Here is an 11672-nt window from a genome sequence, read left to right on the forward strand (position 1 = left end):
TTTCGTCCGATGTTTCCCTACCTGACTATATATGCTTTTAAACTTATGTACCATACCATTTTTAACTTTTTTCTTTTTTGAATCTATGCTCCTAAATTATAGGATATCATAAATTTTGTTTTAACCATGACATTAACAATATTATTCTTTGAATTTTTTTAAATAAATAATGTTTCATGATGACATTTGTACAAATTTTTTTATTGTTGTTTTTTTAATTGTCACCACCATGGGATTAATATTAAACATTTTACTATTTATCACTAATGCGATGCACATTGATTTGGAAAATATTAATTAGTTCTATTTATTTTTTATTTTTCAAAATTAAAAATCTAATATATTTTCAAAAAATTTAAAATTGAATGTGAAATTTTTTTTTTTCGAATAATAACATATTAAATTACCCTATCAACAACATATTAAATTACCCTATCAACGCGTAGAGTCGATTGATAATGGATCATAAAAATAAATAGCATTTTTTATGAACAAAATTAAAAATATTTTCACCCTTGCTGACTACTCTAATTATATAATAAGAGATTCTTACATACTTAGTGCTAAAAGTTGCCATATTCTATCTACGATTTTATATTTGAATTCAAATATTAATAATCATTTTAGTTATATATTTATCATGTGAGAATCTTAATTTAATTGAATAAGTGGTTCTCTTATGAGAGATTTAGGACACATATGGCATGTGGAATGACTATTCCTTATAAAATAGGAATAGCTATTTATGGAAATACAAAAAATGAAAATTGGATAGTCATTCCTATTTATATGTTTGATAAAAATATTAAGAGCAATACTGTATCCATCAAATTTTTTTACCAAAATTTTGATAACCAATTATATAGAAGTTTTTTAATGGTATTAAATTGATATTGTTTTATATTCATGGGAAGATAGACCACTTAAAAAATGCCAAATCATAGATATCAAAATTTTGGTAAACAAATTGGTCACTCTAGATTTATTGATATTAAATAAAAATCACCTTAACCATTTTAAAATATATCTGGATTTGAAAATTTTCAAAATTGATAAAAATTAATTAAAAATTTATTTTTATATTTATTTATGTATTTTTACTATATGATAATCGATCTAAATCTAAATTTATCAAAATGTGGTAAGTATATTTTTTAAGTTTATGAAAATTAGAATATAGCAATAGCAATTATGAGGTTTTTTAACGAAATATCATCAAAATATTGTAAGTATTTTTTTTTTTAAATTTACCAAAATTAGAACACGGCAATAGCAATTTAGAAATTTTCAAAGCAATATCTATTCTATTAATGGAAGCTTTTATATTCATATGGATAAGCTATTCTCAAATTTAAAAAGTTGTCAAATATACCATACCATATATATCTCAGTAATGCTATGCATATCAAAATTTTCATCAAATCTATTTACTAAATGATATGTATTAAGATGTTATTAATTAACATATTTATATAACATAAATATGAATGAATGAACCCTTGAATGACAAAGTATAAAAAAAAAAAAAAAAACTAATTAAATATTGTCACCTCACTTGATCAAGGAATCTGATAAATCATTATTTTATATATAATAGTGCCGTTGAACATTTTTTTTATCTTTAAAAGCTTGATCTATTAATTAATATATAGTTTATAACACTTGAATATATATTGATTATTAACTCTCTACTAAGGATTTTAGTTTTAATTTTCTTTATTTTTGAATCATTTAGTCATACAATAGAAAATCATCATCATTATATTATGCATATATAATATATAAGTATATAATAATAAGACCCTGTGTCACATCCATTGTAATGAAAATTGACTTGAAGCCAGGTTTAATAATTACAATTCATCCATTATTTATTTAAATGAGGGACTAAAATGGAAAATTGTACAAATTAAATTAAAGGGAGCAGAGACAAGAATGCGATGCAACAAAAATCCGCACATATGGCTAATGTTCGAGCGCCGGCATGTATGCCGAAATCTTAATTAGTACAAGGTTTCATCTCCATGATACTCCTTCAGTAATCCTCATCAGAAGAAACCTAGTTCATCTCATGAGCTGCCCAATTACCGAAACGCATATGGCACTCACAATCGCCGTACGTGCTACGTACTAGTCATAACACTAAACCCAAGGGACGCAGAAATGGTCAATGGAGCAACCTAGTCTATCTCAGCGGCAGAATGAACACATATTGCGTCATGCAATACTTCGTACAGAGCCTACTAGCCGCACACATGCTGGAAGCAGCATCAGCGCTGGCACATCTGTGCAGAGCGAGCAAAGACGAGGTGATAATAGTGGACGTATTAGGCCCAGTGGCAGTGATATCGGACAGCCATCTTCCGCTGCCATACCGCATAGTAATGGGAACAGTAATGCATTATGTGCAGCGCTATATTGAAGCAGTGCAACCAGCTGGCAGTAATATTATTAACCATTCAGTTGGTAATTCAAATCAAGAAGGGAGCAAGCAATATCCTTCAGGCCAAGACGTGGAACGCCACATCCGCCGCACCACGGGGAGGGTGCGCTTACCTTAAATAAAGAATAGAGATACAAAACACATGCATGATGATGCATGATGCTTTATACAAATAAACGCTTCTAACAGTGTGAGTATTTTATATTAATCCAATACTTATCTATAAACTCATAGTCATTTATTTTTTATCTAATTGTTATTTTTTTAACATATACTTATCTATGTATATAATTTTTTAGTGCAATTAGTTAATGACAAACAAAAAATACAATTAAACAAAAATATATTTAATTTTTTCTAATTTTTAATTCATTTTGGTTGATTAATTCCTAGCAAAACCAAAACATATAAATTTTTCTTTTGGTCAAAGAGTTTTTTTTTTTTTTTCTAAAATAATATGTACTTAAGTTATTGTGAATATAATATCATATTTGCTAAGGTTTTGAAATCATATATATTTTTCCATTATTTTAGAAAAAATAAAAACATTTTCACCCTACTTGCTTGGTTTTGTGACTATATTTATTATTATTTTTCAACAACTTGGTAACTAGTCTCACTGGCTATAGGGCCAGTGGTCATCGCCAACTGAACCAATGGTCTATATATTTTTTTTCTTTCTCTTAATGTTAATCATATAAATTGCAAATTAAATAAGGAATACATTGATAAGAACTCCTCCTTTTTCACATTCATTATAATAAAATTGAAGTCGGGTTTAGTGATAATTCATCCTTTATTTATTTTAAGTGAGCGACTAAATGGAAAATTGGACAAATTGATTAAATTAAAGGGACAACAAAGCGATGTAACGAAATCTGCATATATATATATATATATGGCTACGTATTTGGGTCCGTGCATGTCTGCTGCAATCTTAATTAGTACTGCATTTCTTCTCCATGACAAGCCGTCCTCAGAAGAAGAAACCTAGTTCATCTCACGGCAGTTGCATCGACAGTACTAGTGCTGTTGGTCATGGTTATGAATCTATGGGATGCAGAAATAGTAAATCGGACAATCCTAGCTCCGGTACAAGAGCAGCAGAATCTGTCACAGGCACATCAACTCATAATGGTTCAAGCCAAGATAAAAGTGCAAAGACGCAGCGCCAACAAGAAGCAGCAAAGTCTGTCACGGGCACATCAAAGCATAATGGTTCAAGCCAAGATAAAAATGCAAAGACGCAGCGCCAACAAGAAGCAGCAAAGTCTGTCACGGGCACATCAAAGCATAATCGTTCAAGCCAAGATAACAGTGCAAAGACGCAGCGCCAGCAAGAAGCAGCAAAGTCTGTCACGGGCACATCAAAGCATCATGGTTCAAGCCAGCATAAAAGTGGAAAGACGCAGCGCCAACAAGAAGCAGCAAAGTCTGTCATGGGCACATGAAAGCATAATGGTTCAAACCAACAAGAAGCAGCTCATGTCACTGGCGAATCAAAGGGAAGGGTTTCAAGCGAAGATAACAAGGCAATGGCGAAGCGCCAAGAAAATCAAGCTGCTTCTTTCCCTGACAAATCAAAGCGAGGAGGGGCTGGGGATGATCATCGCAGCCGAGATAAAAATGCACCGACGAAGGGCCATAGAAAGGCAGATTCTTGAGTCCAAGATGGAACTGATGATATCTGAAGCTCCCAGACATAAACAATCCACATTTAAGGCCAGTATAACATTGCCAGCACCAGCACTAAGTCAACGCACTGTATCCCTGGGAACAGAAAATCGAAAAAAGGTCATGTATTTTTACACTCTGATATACTATATGAAAAAACGTAATTGTGGATTATGTTTATTTTATATGTATACAATATACGTATTCGCTTATTATATATATGTTGTTAATAACTAATCTATGTATGTTTGTAAATAAAAATTTATTCTTTCACGTATATGCTAGTGGTGATGTTGGTTTTTTCTGCTGCATATTTACAGGTTACTAGTTATCTCTATCTTCAGCTATATATGTATTACGGCATGGTGTTAGATGGATTCATTGATCTCAAGCATGTTTACTCCGGTTCACATATCAGTACAATGAATTGGAATCTGATCGGCCATTCCCGGTACGTTAAGATATCTCTTCTTTCGTTTTTCCTTTTTAAAATACTATTTTTTTTTTTTCTACTAAGAATATATGTCTAACCAGTGAAATGATATCATCTCAATTGAAAAGCAGAGTAAAATAACAAAATAAAGTAAGAAAAAAATTCCAGTTTTTTAAATAATGTGATATAATGTCACTAGCCATAGGAATAATCTTTCATAATCTTATAGGAGTAGGAACAAAAGATCTTATTCCACCTTTTAGTAACATTAAAATTATAATTTTTTGCACTAATGCCGTCTAAAGTTTGCTTGATTTTGCACTTTACCTTAGGATATATAAAATCGGCATCATTAACTTCTGAACTTCTCATTTAGTGCTAATGCAGTCCAAATCTTTAACATCATTTGTTTCTTGCCACTAGAAGGCACATGTTTTGCTCAAGACATTTGTTGAAAATAAAAACAATATTTTGTTTACTCCATTGCCTTCCTTCAACTTTACTTTGTTGCTTGACGAAAACGAAAAGGAGCAGCTTCGTTGTTTTCCTGGTTTTGTGTGTGTTTCTGCCCCTAGGTCCTGCTAATAAGTTTGTCCATGCATAAGATTGGTTTGTTTCAGTGCGGCTATTGTACTTGGATTGAAAAAGGGACTCCGTGGCTTCACGCACTCTTGGAGGTTGATGTTTCTTGTGCTTTTTCTTCCTCATGAAATATTATTTCTATTGGAAAAAAAAAAATTCTGGTAAAAGGTCAAAAAAGTATACTGCTCAAAAAATAAATCAATAAATAAGGAATCAATAATATATATATATATATATATTTTCTTTTCTCCTTTCATTATACAAAATGCTTAAAACTCAGGATTTTCCCTATTATCATATGAAAATTAAAATATTATATATATATATAAAACCTTTTTAAATAAAAAAATTTTAATATAGTTATTTGCTCAAATATTATGTACTCTCTGAAAATCATTCTGTAATTATTAAAATTAAACCCTAATATTGCAATTGTTATTCATGCAAAACTGTATTACCTTAGTTTTCTTAATTTGGTTCTGGTAAATAATTAATATGATGAAAATATTTAATTTTTTTTATGTAATAATAGAAGACTAAAAACCTTAATGGATGTGCGATTCCTATATGTGAAATTTTAATTAATAGAATTTTTTTATTTAAAACACTCAAAATCAATTATTTTTGAACTCTAACTAAACAATTTTAAAAACTTAATTTGCGAAGTACATTTAATTTGTCCTCGATGGCTTAAAAAAAAAAAAATTTGTTGTCCAATGTTGCCAAAATTTTAGCTCATGGACTAAAATGCAAAAGATAAAAGTAGAAGGAGAAATGTTGCAAATAATAATAATATTATTATTATTAGTTTTACAATTTCCAACAGATGCTCCTACCGCATGCTGCCATGTATAAAACAAGTGTCATCTAAGAACTAAAAATAAATAGTGTCAAGGATATACATTGCAGCGACAATGTTTGAAAAGTTTATAGGATTATATATACATGGTTCTGATTTTACAGATTAGAGTGAAAAATTAGACAAAATTCCAGTAGGCATTAGTGGAAAAAAAAAGAAAAATCCTTAAATTAATTTTTTTTTATTATTTGATCATAATTTTTTTTTTCTTGGCCAAATTAACAAGCACACTAATTCCCAATTATCATTTTATATATATGGACATGTATAGACATCTTTTAAGCGTGTCACACATTCATTTATATTTGGATCTTTTACACAAACGCCGCTTCTTCTTTATTTTATTTTATTTTTTTCCCCCTGAATTACACAAACGCCACCTAAACATATTGCATACTGTCCTTGAACTATGAGAATCACACCTTAAACAACATCTATGAGAACAGTTAGCCTGTTTTGGGTACGTAGTTAAATATTGTCACTTGAGCTACATGAGGACTACGAGTGAAGATAAAGGTGACAATGCTGATATCTTAACAAATTGACACATGTAACCGTCATTAAAAATTTATTAAAAATATAACCATGGCTTCTTAAGCCCGTGCTAAATACTATTAAAATTAAGTATTAGCTTAATTCTGGGTCTATCAAATGGAAAAATGGATTAGGGAATCCGACGTCAGGCATAAAAAGCCAGTCATCAATTAACATGACTTTAATTTCTAATGACAGGCCTTTTAATTTATAAGCACGACCATGTTTTATTCTTTCATTTCAATCATTTTTCTCTAACCAAAATTTCAATCTAAGCTTCGTTCTTTTTCTCCGCATTTACACATTGAGGTTTTGTCTGACATTAAGGAGGAGTGACATTGCCTACGCCGATCATGAACATGGACCTCATATGCTGGTATCAATCAGTTTCGACCCTCGTTGTGACTCGTTGTCTCCACAATCCAGCATGCACTTCGCTGCTTTCTGTGCACCGCTCCTTACTCGCTCTTGCTGCTCACGCTTGCCTCCTTCGTTTTCGCCAGTCTGTCTCTTTCTACCACTGCAGGTTACATCTCCTTTAATTTTCTTTGTTAGATAATGGTTTTGGTTTGTTCACCTTAGATTTGTCGCAAGAAAAATATGTGTGATTAATGACTCATTGTAGATTGAGTTCTTTTATGCACCCAATTATTTCTTATCGAAATTATGCAAAATATAGTCCAACAGAGAAAAAAAAAAAAAAAAAAAAAAGAGATTTACGTGGTTTGCCAGATTGAATACATATTTTTATACACAGAAAAAAAAAAAAATTCACTATAATCAAAGCAGAAAACGAAATAGAAGCACATACGAATATATTTCGAAGCTATCTAATTGAGAGTGGCTATACCCAATGGCTGTTCGGCTCTATATATTCACTTGATGGGGAAAGGTACATGTATACATAGCACCATGTAAGCATTACTGTCCCAATCCTCATTGGACTTGAGTTGTCCTAATCCTAACCACACGCAACAGCCAACAGGTTCCATGTACAAGTGAGTAAGCAAACGATGTAGTCCAAAATTCATGGTTTGTGTCTCAGATATTGTTTCCAAATTTTTTTTTTATTATTATTATTTTTTTGACATTGGGGTGGGTGTGATTTAAACTTGAGTTATTATCCAAAGAAATTATTATTATTATTATTATTATTATTATTTGTGCAAGGTGGCTTAATTGTCTCAATTTTCTTACTTCCATCAATTTTTGGGCTTCCCATATTTTTCGTCAAGGTAACAAAGTTTTTGTTATCCTTTTTAAGGAGGCTATTCATTCATCTTCAGGTTCTTGGAGTTTTCAGCTTCCTCAATCCTATGTTGCTGCTCATCATGATGACCTATTGAGTGATAGAGCCTTTCAGTTCACTTAGTCTGTATTTTTGAATTTATTGTATTTCTCTTTCCTGGTACTCTTTTTCCTACAGGTTGTTTTCCCCACTGGGGTTTTTCTTCCTGTAGGTTTTGATGAGGCCATGCTTGTTGTTATGTTTGTTTTCGGGACTTTTTGGTTGTTGGATGATTTCTTTCTTGTAACTCTTTTTTCTTACTTTAATAAATTTAGCTTGCTTGAGTTCGCATTTTAAAGGGTGTCAGGCAGCTGGGATGTCCTAATTCTTTAGCCCTTTCAAGTAATCTATTATTATTATTGTTGTTGTTTTTATTGTTATTATTATTATGATATTTTTAAGGGTTTTGAGAATTATAGATTTCTATTTTATTTTTGTTTGTTTATTTTGTTGGTATTCTTTTTTCTTAGCTCCAATGGATTTTTTACTCTTTAAGGTTTTAATGAGGCCGGTTCGTGTCCGTCCCATTTTTTACTCAATTTTCTTACTTCCATCAATTTTTGGGCTTCCCATATTTTTCGTCAAGGTAACAAAGTTTTTGTTATCCTTTTTAAGGAGGCTATTCATTCATCTTCAGGTTCTTGGAGTTTTCAGCTTCCTCAATCCTATGTTGCTGCTCATCATGATGACCTATTGAGTGATAGAGCCTTTCAGTTCACTTAGTCTGTATTTTTGAATTTATTGTATTTCTCTTTCCTGGTACTCTTTTTCCTACAGGTTGTTTTCCCCACTGGGTTTTTTCTTCCTGTAGGTTTTGATGAGGCCATGCTTGTTGTTATGTTTGTTTTCGGGACTTTTTGGTTGTTGGATGATTTCTTTCTTGTAACTCTTTTTTCTTACTTTAATAAATTTAGCTTGCTTGAGTTCGCATTTTAAAGGGTGTCAGGCAGCTGGGATGTCCTAATTCTTTAGCCCTTTCAAGTAATCTATTATTATTATTGTTGTTGTTTTTATTGTTATTATTATTATGATATTTTCAAGGGTTTTGAGAATTATAGATTTCTATTTTATTTTTGTTTGTTTATTTTGTTGGTATTCTTTTTTCTTAGCTCCAATGGATTTTTTACTCATTAAGGTTTTAATGAGGCCGGTTCGTGTCCGTCCCATTGATTCTCTTTGTATTCGTTCCTCGGAATTGAAATTCTTCTTGCATCGTCCCTAGAACTGACCAAGAGACGTTATCTATCAAGGTTCCGATGCATGAGATTACCACAATTCCGATATTTAAAGCTTTTGAACGTGTACAGACTTCTACAGCTTCTGTAGCAGATCGCTCTTTTACCGTGATAACAAAGGGTGTAGGTCCGATAGGTGTTCTTCCTTCTGTTGAATCAATTTTGTACATCAAGATTAGTCCCAAAGCATACAAGGACCTCTTTCTTTGTGTCGTTTTTCACTTATTGCCCATATTGTCCTATCTAAAGGAGACAAAACTTGGACTATATTTGATTTAACGACCAAATTGTAATTAATCTGGCATTTAAAGGAGTGGCTTCTGACTTCACTAGGTAAAGGATAATACCATGTCTTACGTTTTTTTTTCAAAATAGGATCAAAATCGTATATGGGCTATGGGGTATTTCTCTTTGAAATTGGGCATCGTCGATCTCCCGTCATGGGTGCCAGATTTCAATCCATCTTATATAAAGAACACAAATTCACAAGTTTGAACTAGATTTTATGAGTTTCTTGGGAATATTGGCATTCCTAGATTCTTTCTAATCTAGCTCGAGGCATATGGTGCCATTGAAGATTGACAAATCAACTCTTTATGGCAATATGGGACACTTTGCTCATATTTTGGTTAATGTGGATTTATCGGGAGTGCTATATGAGTTTCTCACACTTGAGAAAGGAAGGCATATGCTCTTTTATTCCAGTGTTCTATGAACACTTACCAGCCTTCTGAACTGTGTGTAGCTCAATTGGACATAGTGCAGCAAAATGTGGCTTCTTGAAACAAAAATTCCCCCCTAGTTAGTACCAAGGACAAACCTGATACCGATATGCAGAAATGGGAACCTTAAATTGTCTATAAGAAGACAAAAAAGGCTTCTTCTAATCAGCCTACATCAAGTGAGATATTTAGTAATTTAGATTGGACTACAGCTTCGGAAAGCCATGAAATTAATTTAGAAAAGCCTTCTATCGAGACAGATGAGTAGCACAATAAGGAGGATCTTATAACAGATATGAATGACACTAGGATAGCTTGGCAAAGGGATGCCCTAAATTTGAAGACGATGTGAATCAAGCGGACACTCTCCTCTTCATCATTTGAGGTGGCAATCTAGAAATGATAGTCGTTCTGAGCTAGTAGTTGTTAAAGTCAATGAACCCGAAGCAATGGTTGAACCTTCTTCAGCAACTCAACTAGATACCATGATAGTTCCCTTTGTAGTCACTAAGGTAGTTCATGACACTTCTAAAACACTCCAAGAAGTGAGAAATTTGGAATTGGTAGCTAATGCAGATGTTAGTGAACATGACCTGTTGAATTACCACTTATTTCAAAAGCTTAAACTGATGGAAAGTGGGTTTTTATTTGATTTGTAATTTTTTCTAACACTCCCCTCAAATATTTTTGGGCTTTTGGGTCCTTACATATATATTTTTTAAATTTATTTGTTTATTTTGGATGGAGTTGTTAAGTTTTGAACTCAGAACTTCTTGGATCTCTGGCTTTGATACCATATTGAAATACCAATGATCTAAAAAAAAATTAAAAATTAAAAACACATAAAAGGACCCAGAAAGAAGCCCAGAAGAGGTGAGCCTACATGTAAGAGAGAGTGTTAGAAAAAAATATAAATGAAATGAAAGCTCACATTTGCCTCTTCTGGGCTTCTCTCTATATCCTTACATGTGTTTTTAATTTTATTTTTTTTGGGATCAGTGGTGTGAAATACCATTAGAGAGTGAGTGTTTTAGTTTTGACTTTTCAATAGGATATCCATCACCTATTGTGGTGTCAGGACCGGTCCAGAATTCCTCCTCCGGAACCCTAGACAAGCCCTGATCCCAGGGAAACCCTATCGGACCCTCCAACGGAAAATCTGGCAGAGCCTCCCCTAAGGGATTTACTTACCACAAATTACCTGCACTGAAAACACACTTCTAAAAACATCCCCTTATTCCTCCTACAACTACAAATTGTTCCACAAATTTCAGCACTTCTCAAAAACAACAACAGTCTAGTGCATAAATAAAACATAAGTATCCCAATAGTATACACAGCCTTAAGAAGTGCTAAACAACAGAAATACAACAAGGCTGAAAGAAATAATACACTGAAATGAAAGAGTACAGAAGTACTTCTCGAAACACAACAGCAGCGGAAAACTTGGTTCGCTCCGGAAGAACGTCTACCACCACTTGCACCTAAGGGAACGGAATTTAAGAGTGTGAGATGCTAATCATCTCCGTGAGTGACCCTAACTACTGAACACTTTTAATAATAAAATAATATTAATAGCAATAAAGGAATAAAACAAATACCAACAATTAATAAATAAATAATAATAATTGTTGGAAAATAATAATTTCCTTCAAAACTCTCACCAATCGCTCCGTTTGAAATATTCCTTTTTTAAAACCTTTTCGCAAAACCCAATGTACATACCTCCCAAAAACCAAGGGATTAAACCATTTGATACACAATAAATAAATAAAAACATACCCCAATATATAATAAAAATATAATAAATTATAGTAAATAATTTTGAACACCTTTGGGGTTTAAACCATTATTTGCAATTTACACCGACGCACCACACCATATACCGGTGATGCCCTCCGA

The 11672-nt window shown here is 32.3% G+C and overlaps 1 protein-coding gene across 1 annotated transcript; it reads left to right on the forward strand.

Moving 5' to 3' along the window:
- The first annotated feature begins 3380 nt into the window (after window positions 1-3380).
- LOC125423438 (uncharacterized) lies at window positions 3381-8092 on the forward strand. The gene is made up of 4 exons (XM_048477675.2): window positions 3381-4237; window positions 4438-4568; window positions 6853-7051; window positions 7812-8092. Exons 1-4 carry the CDS (start codon window positions 3482-3484, stop codon window positions 7869-7871), a joined length of 1146 nt encoding a protein of 381 aa, XP_048333632.2. The 5' UTR covers window positions 3381-3481; the 3' UTR covers window positions 7872-8092.
- The last annotated feature ends 3580 nt before the right edge of the window (window positions 8093-11672 follow it).

This window comes from Ziziphus jujuba, chromosome 3, assembly GCF_031755915.1.
Source record: "Ziziphus jujuba cultivar Dongzao chromosome 3, ASM3175591v1".
Lineage (NCBI taxonomy): Eukaryota > Viridiplantae > Streptophyta > Magnoliopsida > Rosales > Rhamnaceae > Ziziphus > Ziziphus jujuba.